Source organism: Heteronotia binoei, unplaced genomic scaffold, assembly GCF_032191835.1.
Source record: "Heteronotia binoei isolate CCM8104 ecotype False Entrance Well unplaced genomic scaffold, APGP_CSIRO_Hbin_v1 ptg000728l, whole genome shotgun sequence".
NCBI lineage: Eukaryota > Metazoa > Chordata > Lepidosauria > Squamata > Gekkonidae > Heteronotia > Heteronotia binoei.
In genome coordinates this window covers 676,455-689,061 of record NW_026800078.1, presented here as the reverse complement: position 1 = coordinate 689,061, position 12,607 = coordinate 676,455, and the positions used below count along the sequence as shown (strand labels likewise).

Here is a 12,607-nt window from a genome sequence, read left to right as displayed (position 1 = left end):
GAGTTTTGTCCGTCACATTTAAAGGGGCCACACACCTTTTAGATGCCTTCCCTCCATTGGAAATAATGACGGATAGGGGAACCTTCTTTTGAGGCTCTTAGAATTGGACCCCCTGGTCCAGCGTTTTTGAAACTTTGAGGGTATTTTGGGGAGAGGCTCTGGTGCCTCTACCTTAAAAAAAAGCCTCCCCAGATACCCATGGATCAATTCACCATTATACCCTATGGGAATCGATCGACATAGGGAAAAATGGGGTGACCAGCAGACATTTCCTCCCCCCCCCCCAGCTTTGTGATTGATTACCCTGAAGCGGGGGAGGGCCTCCATACCAGGGGATCTCCTGCCTTGACCTGGGGATTATACAACACACAGAGTCCCTATAAATGTGGTGGCCAGAACTCCCTTTGGAGTTCAATTATGCTTGTCATAACCTTGCTTCTGGCTCCACCCCCGAAGTCTCCTGGCTCTAACCCCAAAGTCCCCAGATATTTCTTGAATTGGACATGGCAACCCTATGCCCTTGCCATGATGCTGCAAGGAAAGGATGCTGATGCAGCCCCTTAGGCTTTTGTGCTCCAGATCGCTTCTCCACACGCGCCCCAACCGCTGTGCATGTCCGAAGAGAGCCTCGACCAGGAGGTCTTTCTCTCTCTCTCTTGGCGGCCTGGTTAGTACTTGGTTAGTACTACCGTTTTCGCACACAGCTTACCTCGCAGTCACAATCCTGTTCCCTCCGCAGCGTCCGGTCGGATTTCCCACCATCTGCGCCGGAGTTACAGGAAGTGCCGCAGCTTCTGCGTAGCAAACGTAAACTGGGTTTTAGCGGTTTACGTTTGCTACGCAAAAGCTGCAGCGCTTCCTGTAACTCTGGCGCAGATGGTGCGAAATCCGACCGGACGCTGCTGAGGGAACAGGATTGTGACTGCGAGGTGAGCTGTGTGCGAAAACGGTATACTTCTTGGATGGGAGCAAGGAAATCCAGGGTCGCTACACAGAGGCTGGCAGTGGCAAACCACCTCTGCTTGTCTTTTGCTTTGGCAGCCCCATGAGGGTTCAGCTGCGACTTGATGGCCAAAAATGGAATGAGGGTGGAGAGGTATATGGACGTTGCCCTGATTGAGAGGGAGAGAGAGGTTTGCATATATTATAGGGGGCTGGAGCATGCCTCAGCTTCAGAGCCCTGCTCTGGCAAGGTATGTCCAGGCCTCTGACCATGTGTGGAGTCCTGCCCTTTGCTGGTGAAGAACTACAGCCAATCATGTGCTATACTGGTTAAAAGTGTTGGCAGAAGACCTGGGAAACGTGTTCAAATCCTCCAGGGCCTCAAGCAGAGATCTTTTGTGTCACCTACTGCCTGGTCCTTTCAACTGGAGATTGAACCTGGGACCTTCTGCGTGCAATGCAGATGCTTTATGAGTGATCTGCGGCCTCTCCAGGTTAATAGAGGCTTATGAGAATGAAACAGCCAACACTGTAATGTCCCTGTATAGATCTGTGGTGTGGCCTCGTTTAGAATACTGTGTACAGTTTATTTATTTCTCGCATTTATATCCCGCCGAAGCAGGCTCAGGGCAGCCGATCATCGTATCTCCAAAAGGACATCACAGCTGGAGACAGTACAGAGAACAACCAAGATGATTAGGTGTTGGAGCGCCTTTCCAATTAGAAAAGAGTCTGGGACTTTTCAGTTTAGAGAGAGTTGACATTTTTCTTCCTCTCCCAAAATACTAGAACATGAGGGCCTCCAATGACACCGATGGGCAGTAGGTTCAGGACAGACCCAAGGAAATGTTTCTTTAGACAGAGAGTGATTAAAATGTGGAATTAGCTGCTAGAGGATGTAATGATGGCCACGGGAATAAACAGCTTTAAAAGGGGTTAGATTCATAGAGGATAAGTCTTATCAATGGCTACTAGCCATGGTGACTGAGGGGAACATTGGCATAACCTATGAAGCTCAGAGCCAGGAGGCAACAACAGGGGAAGGCTTCAGCCTCTGCCCTGTTCTTGGCTGTCCAGAGGAACTGGTCGACCCCTGGGTGAGACAGGATGCTGGACTAGATGGACCTTCACTGGTCTGATCCAGCAGGGCTCTTCTGATGTTCTTCTCAGGGGAAGGCCTTGGTCACTATGCCCTGTTGTTGGCCCTCCAAGGGGACTGGCTGGCCACTGTGTGAGACAGGAGACTGGACTAGATGGACCCTCCCTCGTCTTATCCAGCAGGGCTCTTCTGATGTTCTTCTCAGGGGAAGGCCTTGGTCACTATGCCCTGTTGTTGGCCCTCCAAGGGGACTGGCTGGCCACTGTGTGTGACAGGAGACTGGACTAGATGGACCCTCCCTGGTCTGATCCAGCAGGGCTCTTCTGATGTTCTTCTCAGGGGAAGGCCTTGGTCACTATGCCCTGTTGTTGGCCCTCCAAGGGGACTGGCTGGCCTCTGTGTGAGACAGGAGGCTGGACTAGATGGACCCTCCCCGGTCTGATCCAGCAGGGCTCTTCTGAGGTTCTTCTCAGGGGAAGGCCTCAGCCTCCATGCCTTGTTGTTGGCCTCCCAGAGGAACCGGCTGGCCCCTGTGTGAGACAGGAGACTGGACTAGATGGACCCTCCCCGGTCTGATCCAGCAGGGCTCTTCTGAGGTTCTTCTCAGGGGAAGGCCTCAGCCTCCATGCCTTGTTGTTGGCCTCCCAGAGGAACCGGCTGGCCCCTGTGTGAGACAGGAGGCTGGACTAGATGGACCCTCCCCGGTCTGATCCAGCAGGGCTCTTCTGAGGTTCTTCTCAGGGGAAGGCCTCAGCCTCCATGCCTTGTTGTTGGCCTCCCAGAGGAACCGGCTGGCCCCTGTGTGAGACAGGAGGCTGGACTAGATGGACCCTCCCCGGTCTGATCCAGCAGGGCTCTTCTGAGGTTCTTCTCAGGGGAAGGCCTCAGCCTCCATGCCTTGTTGTTGGCCTCCCAGAGGAACCGGCTGGCCCCTGTGTGAGACAGGAGACTGGACTAGATGGACCTTCACTGGTCTGATCCAGCAGGGCTCTCCTTAAAGGTCGAACTTGCCTTTGACTCTGCTGTACTCAGAAGGCTAAATGTAAATTGGCTGAACCTAAATTTCACCATATTGTTGCATCGTGCTCCTTTTCTGTTTTTTTTGTCCAGGGAGAGATGTTTTTGGTGGGACTGACGGGTGGGATCGCATCTGGGAAAAGCACTGCAGTCGCTGTGCTACAGGAGCTGGGCTGCGCTGTCATCGATGCGGATGTTATCGCCCGACAAGGTGAGCGTTCTGTTAGTGAGCCAGTTCTGTTTAATGCAGGGATGAACAAAAAGTAGTCTGTAAGTGGCTGTCTGCAAAGAATGCTGGCCTTGGTCTGACCCAGCAAAGGTGCATCTTATGTTCTTGAGCAAGACTTCATACTCAGGATAATTTAAAACAGATAAGGATCCCTGAGCCATACTGAAGGTCAGTATTGTGTAGTCCTGATGGGCAATCTCAGATCTTTCATATCACCTCATACCTGACCCTTTTAAAAAATGAAGATTAAACCTGGGCTTTTCTGCCTGCAAAACAGATGCTCTCCTATGAAGGTTGCCAGTTTTGAGTTGGGAAATACCTGGAGATTTTGGGAGTGGAACCTGGGGAGGGGAGGGATCTCATCCGGGTTTAATGCCACAGAGTCCACCCTCCAAAGCAGCCATTTTCTCCAGGGGAAACTGATCTTGGTCATCTGGAGATCGCTTCTAATAGGAGAGATCTCCAGGTTCCACCTGGAGGTTGCTGAGCCATTGCTCCCCCCCCCGCTTTCCAGAAGAATTTCAGTTTTTAAAAAATAAAAGTATACCACACTATATAAATGTCAGCAGAAATGCAAAAAAAGTCCAAAAAGTAGACCCAAGTTCTAGAGCTTGCTGGTTAGTGTGGTTTGAGAAGGCTGGCTGGCTGCTGTCTGTGTCTGCTCAACAGTCTCCGCTTACTAGGCAGGTTCTGTCCTGATTCACACACAGGTGCCATTTGCTACTCACTTTGGAGTTAGGGGAATGCCTTGCGAAGCGATCGGAACGTGGAATTTGCTGCCAGAGGATGTCGCGATGGCCGCAGGAATAAGCAGCTTTCAAAAGGGATTAGATAGATTCCTGGAGGAGAGAGAGGTCTTTCAGTGGCTTTTAGCCCTGGTGACTGAGGGGAAGCTCTACATTCAGAGGCAGTCGGCTGCTGAATCCCGAAGTCAGGAGGCAATGTGAGGGGAAGGCCTCAGCCTCCATGCCCTGCTGTTAGGTGTCCAGAGGAACTGATTGACCACTGTGAGAGGGGTTGCTGGATTAGATGGACCCTCACTGGTCCGACCCAGTAGTGTTCTCCTGATGTTTTTAAGCGCTGTGTGTGACAATGGGGTTTATTCCTGGTAGTTAAAATTCTGAATGATGATCAGATGTTGCTTGACTCCAGAGCTTGGAACATACTTGTTTATTATTTTATGTACTTTATTTGTATCCTTCTGTTCTCCCCAGTTTTATCCTCACAACAATCCTGTGAGGTAGATTAGACTGAGAGTGGGTGACTGGCTCAGGGTCACCCAGCCAGCTTCCATGGCTCCAGTGGAGCTTCAGATCTGTCTCTGAAAGCCAGTTTGGTGTAGTGGTTAAGTGCGCGGACTCTTATCTGGGAGAACTGGGTTTGATTCCCCACTCCTCCACTTGCAGCTGCTGGAATGGCCTTGGGTCAGCCATAGCTCTCTTATCTGGGAGAACCGGGTTTGATTCCCCACTCCTCCACTTGCAGCTGCTGGAATGGCCTTGGGTCAGCCATAGCTCTCTTATCTGGGAGAACCGGGTTTGATCCCCCACTCCTCCACTTGCAGCTGCTGGAATGGCCTTGGGTCAGCCAGAGCTCTCTTATCTGGGAGAACCGGGTTTGATTCCCCACTCCTCCACTTGCAGCTGCTGGAATGGCCTTGGGTCAGCCAGAGCTCTCTTATCTGGGAGAACCGGGTTTGATTCCTCACTCCTCCACTTGCACCTGCTGGAATGGCCTTGGGTCAGCCATAGTTTTAACAGGTGTTGTCCTTGAAAGGGTAGCAGCTGTAAAAGCTCTCTCAGCTCCACCACAGGGTGTCTGTTGTGGGGGGGGGGGAAGGTGAAGGAGATTGTGACTGCTTTGAGATTCAGAGTATAGGGCAGGATATAAATCCAATATCGTTGTTGTCTTCGTTATCTTCTCCTTCTTCTTTTCCTAGCTACTAGTCTGACACTTCAACTCCTGCATTCCGTGGTGGGGCACTTCATAGAACTAGTGTGGCTTTCAACTTCCATACTAGAAAGCTGTCTTATCTCTTTCCTTCTTGCAGCAGACTTGCTGGCATGGAAGAGCTTGGCCGCAAAGGTGGGGGTTCCACTGTGGCCTCCCAGCTTGCTGGCCATCCTCATCTTCATCAAGTTGCCCAGGAGCTGGTTTACGGGGCACTGGGTGGGGTTCAGCGCTAATCTCGAGGTGCTTCCAATTTCCGCAGTGGTCCAGCCAGGCCTCTCGGCCTACCAGCGCGTCGTGCGTGCTTTTGGTCCCGAAATCCTCACGGAGAGTGGCGATATCGATCGTGAAGCTCTGGGGGGCATAGTTTTCTCCCAGCCAGAGAAACGCCAGCTGCTGAATTCCATCACTCACCCTGAAATCCTGAAGGAGATGTTGAAACAAATCTTGAAATACTTTGTGCTTGGTAAGCAGGTGTGTGTGTGTGTGTGTGTGTTTTTTTGGGGGGGGCAGACAGGTTTTTGCTGGAGCTTTAGACAAAAGTGACATCATCTCTGAGCACCATGCAGTTGCTTCCATCTCTCCACTTGCCAGCTGCAGAGCAGGCAGTCTCCTTTGTTTGTGTCCATCCTTTTGCTGCTTCTGCCCTGAGAATTCTCCCCTTTTTTGTCCTTGCCCTTTGCGTTTTGCTCCCTTAACGGGCCTTTAAAGAGCACGCACAAAAGCGTCTTTAGGAGATATTGTGTATAATGTCACACCTTCTGAAATGCTCACGTGACTCTCTCCTCCCTCCCCTCCCCTCGGCTCTTCCATAAAGGCTGCTTTCGAACTCGATAAGGTGAAATAATGGTTTTGACAGCTGGGATTTCTGCAGCGTCTTTCAGTTCCTTCCCCTTCGTTCTCCTGATAAACTCTTCACAAAAACAAGCTGTCAAACTCGTCTCATCTCATGCCTGATAGGATCACCAGCTGCTTTGGAGGGTCCCCGGGTGCCAAAAGAAGGAAGGCCTTGCTAGAAGGAGTCATAATTCATTGAGGGGGGCAGGGTAAAGGGGAAGTGGAGAAATCCTGGCCTCCAGTTTCTGAGCCCCTTCTCTTGCCGTGCAGGCTGAATAGGAGACGAGAGAGAGAGAGAGAGAGACTGGCTTTTTAACTTATCTGGAATGTTCTTGATGGGCCACTGTGGGCTTGGAGGAAACCGAGTCTCCCTTAATGTTGGCAAGCCACTGGGCTGTAATGGCAGTGCCAACTGGCACAGTCTCGCCTTGATTGATGCCAGTGTATATGTTTGCTGCATGACTGTCAAGCACTGCACAGTCTTCATTAATGACGAGCTCTCTGTTAGTTTAATCATAGAAAGCTTTATTCATATAACAAAGCTGTTACAGGCAAAATTCTGTCTTGATAGAACTGGTAAATCAGGTACAGACAGTCAGATATATTGGTTGGTTCAGACCGTTACTCATTGGAGTAAAAAGCACCTTTTTCCTACCAATGAAGCAGGGCCCCTTCCCACCCTTTCACATTTCAGTTAGAACCAGCCACAGCCAGGGCTGTAGACAGGATTTCATGTCTGGCGGGGTCCACAGCAGGATTTGTTGTTTGGGGGGGGGGGGCACCCAATTTGGCAGCCCTGGGCTCTTGGCACTGTAAGCTGTCTTTAATTCCAGAAGCTAACCCCCCTTTGCCTGGGCAGTCACAGCAGCTCCACTCCCCCCATCCCTTTCTTATGTGCTCCTCTCTCAGAGAGACAGAGACCTCTTGACTCTTCCCCCCCCCCCTTTGCTCTGCATGCTGTGTTAGGGAAGGGGAGACAAAAAAGGTGGAAAGACCAGCAGCAATGATACTACTTGATCAGAGTGGCAATGAGCAAAGGGGACAGATTGGGGGCCCTCCAATGGAGGGGCCATACAGTTGGAAGCAGGGTTTGAAAGGATGGGCCTGTTCCCCCCCCCCCCCCCACTGTAGCTATAGGCCTGGCCACAGCCAAGCAATAGTCTCTGAGAGTAGCAACCTCGAAGACGCAAGTGTACCACGTACCTGAGGGTGAGAAAAAGATACATGTAAGTTTCACAGACACAATATACGTGATTGGTTAGCCATAAGAACATAAGAGAAGCTATGTTGGATCAGGCCATTGGCCCATCCAGTCCAACACTCTGTGTCACATAAGAACATAAGAGAAGCCCTGTTGGATCAGGCCAATGGCCCATCCAGTCCAACACTCTGTGTCACAGAAGAACATAAGAGAAGCCCTGTTGGATCAGGCCAATGGCCCATCCAGTCCAACACTCTGTGTCACATAAGAGAAGCCATGTTGGATCAGGCCAATGGCCCATCCAGTCCAACACTGTGTCGCAGAAGAACATAAGAGAAGCCCTGTTGGATCAGGCCAGTGGCCTATCCAGTCCAACACTCTGTGTCACATAAGAACATAAGAGAAGCCCTGTTGCATCAGGCCAACGGCCCATCCGGTCCAACACTCTGTGTCACATAAGAACATAAGAGAAGCCATGTTGGATTAGGCCAGTGGCCCATCCAGTCCAATACTCTGTGTCACACAAGAACGTAAGAGAAGCCCTGTTGGATCAGGCCAATGGCCCATCCAGTCCAACACTCTGTATCACACAGTGGCCAAAAATTTATTTATATATATATATATATATATATATATATATATATATATATATATATATATACACACACACACACACACACACAGTAGCTAATAGCTACTGATGGACCTCTGCTCCGTATTTTTATCTAACCCCTTCTTGAAGGTGGCTATGCTTGTGGCCGCCCCCACCTCCTGTGGCAGTGAATTCCACATGTTAATCACCCTTTGGCCAGCTGCTTCTCCAAGCACAATGCCTACTGTTACAATAATCGGAGCCAACATGGAAGTGCTCATGGCAAGGGACAATTGCTCATGGCAATTTTTTGCCACTGTGTGACACAGAGTGTTGGACTTGATGGGCCGTTGGCCTGATCCAGCATGGCTTCTCTTATGTTCTTATGACACCTTGACAATGACTGGAAGAGGAGAAGGGTCAAGCCCAAAGCCTTGCTGAGCATATGCCCCTCACTCCAATTCTGGAGCTCCAGAAACCTTTGGACGGAATAAAACGGTTCATTCCCCCTGCCCGGCACCCAGACTGTTAATTCGATAATGAAACACTTTCAAAATGTCTAATAGAAAATTCTTCCCTCTCCCCCTTTCTCCAGGCTACCGGTATGTGATCCTGGATATCCCTTTGCTTTTCGAAACCCACACGCTGACCAGGTTCATGAAACACACCGTTCTTGTGTACTGGTAAGGAGGCTGTGAGGCGCCCTGTGATCCATTGCTGAGCGCTGCAGGGCAGCTTTCTATTTGTCAGGCTGAATCCTGCTCTCCAGCACTTTCCCCCTTCCCTTTGAGGCCAGGCTTGCCTCTAAGGAATCCAGGCAAGTATGAAGGGAGACGAAGGGCTGTTGGGAGACTAGCTGCAGCCCTTCTTTGGAGAGAGATGCAGTGAGCCTCTGTGCATGGAAAACACTTTCACTGCCTCTTTTGGAGATAGATCCAGATGGGTGGCTGTCTTTGTCTGTAGCAGTAGAAAAGAGCAAGAGTGCAGGAGCACCTTAAAGACTAACACAGTTCATGGCCTGGGAGGGGCCTTCGTGAGTTGCTGCAGCCACTTCTTCAGATACAAAGTAGTGAGTCACGAAAGCGCCTCCCCTGCCACAAATGGTGTTAGTCTTTGAGGTGGGTCAAGGTGTTGTTTTGGAGGGATGATGGGCTCCTTCCGCCTCCCATTAGTCTGGTCACATTCCCACATGCTGCCACTCCTCCCTCTCCCTCTTCTGGGGGCAGAGCCAGTTTGGTGTAGTGGTGAAGTGTGCAGACTCTTATCTGGGAGAACCGGGTTTGATTCCCCACTCCTCCACTTGCACCTGCTGGAATGGCCTTGGGTCAGCCATAGCTCTGGCAGAGGTTGTCCTTGAAAGGGCAGCTGCTTTCAGACCCCTCTCAGCCCCACCCACCTCACAGGGTGTCTGTTGTGGGGGAAGAAGGTAAAGGAGATTGTGAGCCTCTCTGAGACTCTGTCCTTGAAGGGGCAGCTGCTGTGAGAGCCCTCTCAGCCCCACCCACCTCGCAGGGTGTCTGTTGTGGGGGAAGAAGGTAAAGGAGATTGTAAGCCACTTTGAGTCTCTGGTTCAGAGAGAAGAGCGGGGTATAAATCTGCAGTTTTCTTCTTGGCCATGGATGTTCTCTGGGCTTGGCTGTCTCCCACTGCTCACAGGTCCCTCCTCACTCAGACATGCACAGGGGCTTCCATGTTCAAGACTTAATTCCCAGGCACCTGGGGGCCTGATTCAGATCAAGACCATGGGGAAGGGGGCTTAGATCTCCCCCCCCCCCATCCCGTTTGGGTCTCCTAAAATACAAGCCCGAAGAGCTTCTATGTGCACCGTTGCAAACCCTGCCTTTAGCCCGTCAGCAGATGCACGTTTCCCCATTGGAGCAAATGGTGGCTCCCCGGATGTCCTTCAGGTTGGTAAAGGGCTGGGGGTGGGGTGGGGCTTAGGCCCCTCCTCCTGCACTTCGGTTCCAATCTGAATCAGGGCCGCACACGCCTGAGAGTTACATTCCAAGTGCGGAACTCCCTGCATCAGGCTAATTAACAGGAAAGGCAGGGGGAGAACCCATAAGCACTGGAACGTATAGTTGGGTCCCCCGCCGTCTCTCTTTCCTGTCGATGGCTTAAGGGTAGAGTGTTGGGAGCTCTCTTAGACATGTTCACACCGTAGCATGAGCAACGTGCCCTGACTGTACTGGCCATCTCCATCTCGCCTCGGGTAATAGGAGGATGCAGCAGCAGCTGCCCATGGGAGCAGTTGAACTTTGAAAAACCCCGGGGAGATCCGGTGGCTGATTCCTCCGTTCAGTTCTGTGGCCCACTCCCCGCAGTGGCCGTTTTGTGATTGCAGCCACCGCCTCTGTGTCAGAAAGGTTGGGGGAAGGCATCAGGCCCCACTCACTGTTTGCCCCTGGCATTTATTATTCAGAGATATACTGCCGTGGAACTTCAGCCTCTAGCCAGAATTTGTTGAACAAAGAGAATGCGAAGGACTTACTCTTCTCTTCCCATCGTGCCCTAACGAGTATGGGCTACAGCAACTCTCTCTGGCGCCTTTGCTGAGCGAAATCCTTCTCCCCTCTCTCCCTTAGTGACCCACAAACCCAGCTGTCTCGCCTGATGCGCAGGAACGGGCTGACCCAGGCGGAAGCAGAAGCGCGGATCGCCGCCCAGCTGCCGCTTGACCAGAAAGTCAGGATGGCCGACCACGTCATTGACAACTCAGGCAGCCTGGAAGCCACAAAGAGGCAGATCCTGAAGCTTCACTCGTCGCTGGAGGACTCCTTGGACTTTGTTTGGGTGCGCTTGGTGGCCGTCACAGCCGTGGCGGGGGTCAGTGGCCTCGTGTATTTCCTTCTGCGGAGGCTTGTGTCTTAATTTGCCTGGGAAGGGGTGCTTGGAATATGGAGCTAAAACTTTGCAGATTGGAACCATCTGCTGTGGGAAAAGTTGCAGAAACCCACCGCCGGGAGTCAGTGTTGCAACCTGACTGGTGAGGGCCAGGTTTTTGGTGAAACGCATCTCAGGTGCACAAATCTCTCTGAAATTTTGATGTGATGCTACGTCCACCCCTGCATGGCTTTCCCTTCAAGGCACTGGGCACATGGTGAGATCGGCCACTGACTGGGTATTTTGTTGCCCTGAATAAGGGGTGCCAGTCCCCTCCTGGGGTCTGACTTCTGCCCACTGTTTTCTGTGCCACAGATGACTAGGACTGAGCCCTGGGGTCTTGACACTCCTTCAGTGTGCTCCCCCCCCCCCCACCATCATTTCCACAGCTCACCCTGAGCCCAAGTATTGGGTAATGACCACACTGTGGATAACTTTGTGCTATGGATCTCCACAAAGTGACCAATATGAATTCTCTCTGCACTGTGAGAATTGGGGGAAGGGTAGTCAAATTAAATGGGGAAATATCTTTCCTGTGCCTTGAGGGATTCTCTGTCAAGAGAGCAACAGAAGCTGGGGAGCATTGGGCTGTGTTTAGAGTTTTGCACAACGCACCATTTTAACATCTTTATTGATCAGCCATACGATCCAGCTATTAATACTACATTCTTCTAATACAATCCTTGCAGGTATGGTCTAGAACGTGTTGATTCTTTTGTGTGCCTTGAATTCAGATCCATGAGGCTGCAGGTTTTTTGCCATCTTCTGGGTGCGGAGCAGGGGTCACTGGGGGAGGGTGTGTGGGGGGAGGTATTTGCGAATTTCCTGCATTTTGCAGGGGGTTGGACTAGATGACCCCGGAAGTCCTTTCCAACTCTGTGATTCTAGGTGTAAAGTGGATTCTTCACATTTGGGGCTATCCAGGTACATCCCTGTTTTTTCAGACCGCCTTCTCTCACGGAATCTCTCCCACAGTGGTCTGTCTGCTGAGCAGCACTTGTGGATCTCCTGCAAAACCCTTCTTTGTGCAGCAGGTGATTTTGAGAGCTATGCTGAGATGCAGAGTTGAGATCTCATTGCTGTTGTGTGTTGGAAAGTGAATCCCAGAAATGAAATGCCTTTTGCTGGGACGAGCCACATTGTCACAGAGCCACGTGCATTACAAAAATATTTCCGGAGTGCACATGCAAGACTTGTAGAGGATGCTGCACAGATCCCGTGAGGAGCAACGCGTTAAGAATGCAGACGTGCTGGGGAGGGCATTTTTTAAACACTCAAAAGCAGACCTGGATTTGATGCTTGGCAGTTCGCTTGATGAGTCATAGCTGATGCCAGTTGCTTCTGCAGCTGATAAACATCGTCCACACTTGTAGCTGTGATGGTATCGCTTTACTCTGTCTGGTGTATTGTGTTCAGTTTTGGGCACCACAATTTAAGAAGGATATAGACAAGGTGGAACAGGTCCAGTAGAGGGCGATGAAGATGGTGAGGAAAGGCTGAAGGAGCTGGGGATGTTTAGCTTGGAGAGGAGGTGGCTGAGAGGTGATAGGATCACCATCTTCAAGTACTTGAAGGGCTGTCCTATAGAGGATGGTGTGGAGTTGTTTTCTGTGGTCCCAGAAAGTAGGACCAGAACCAGTGGGTTGAAATTAAATCAAAAGAGTTTCCGGCTCAACATTAGGAAGAACTTCCTGACCGTTAGAGCAATTCCTCAGTGGAACAGGCTTCCTCCTCGGGAGGTGGTGAGCTCACTTTCCTTGGAGGTTTTTCAACAGAGGCTAGATGACCATCTGACAGCAATGAAGATCCTGTGAATTTAGGGGGAGGCGTTTGTGAGTTTCCTGCATTGTGCAGGGG

At 51.1% G+C, this 12,607-nt stretch overlaps 1 protein-coding gene across 1 annotated transcript; it reads left to right on the top strand.

The window, feature by feature from the left end:
• The first annotated feature begins 3,147 nt into the window (after nucleotides 1-3,147).
• On the top strand, nucleotides 3,148-11,447 carry DCAKD (dephospho-CoA kinase domain containing). Its single transcript, XM_060263702.1, has 4 exons — nucleotides 3,148-3,269; nucleotides 5,500-5,703; nucleotides 8,463-8,550; nucleotides 10,453-11,447. Exons 1-4 carry the CDS (start codon nucleotides 3,158-3,160, stop codon nucleotides 10,736-10,738), a joined length of 690 nt encoding a protein of 229 aa, XP_060119685.1. The 5' UTR covers nucleotides 3,148-3,157; the 3' UTR covers nucleotides 10,739-11,447.
• The last annotated feature ends 1,160 nt before the right edge of the window (nucleotides 11,448-12,607 follow it).

Bases quoted from the DNA above. Each gene is read 5' to 3' on its own strand.
- DCAKD (XM_060263702.1), top strand. From the start codon at position 3,158: ATGTTTTTGGTGGGACTGACGGGTGGGATCGCATCTGGGAAAAGCACT. The intron at 5,704-8,462 runs GTAAGCAGGTGT...CCCTTTCTCCAG, and splicing joins CTTGAAATACTTTGTGCTTG to GCTACCGGTATGTGATCCTG. The intron at 8,551-10,452 runs GTAAGGAGGCTG...TCTCTCCCTTAG, and splicing joins CACACCGTTCTTGTGTACTG to TGACCCACAAACCCAGCTGT.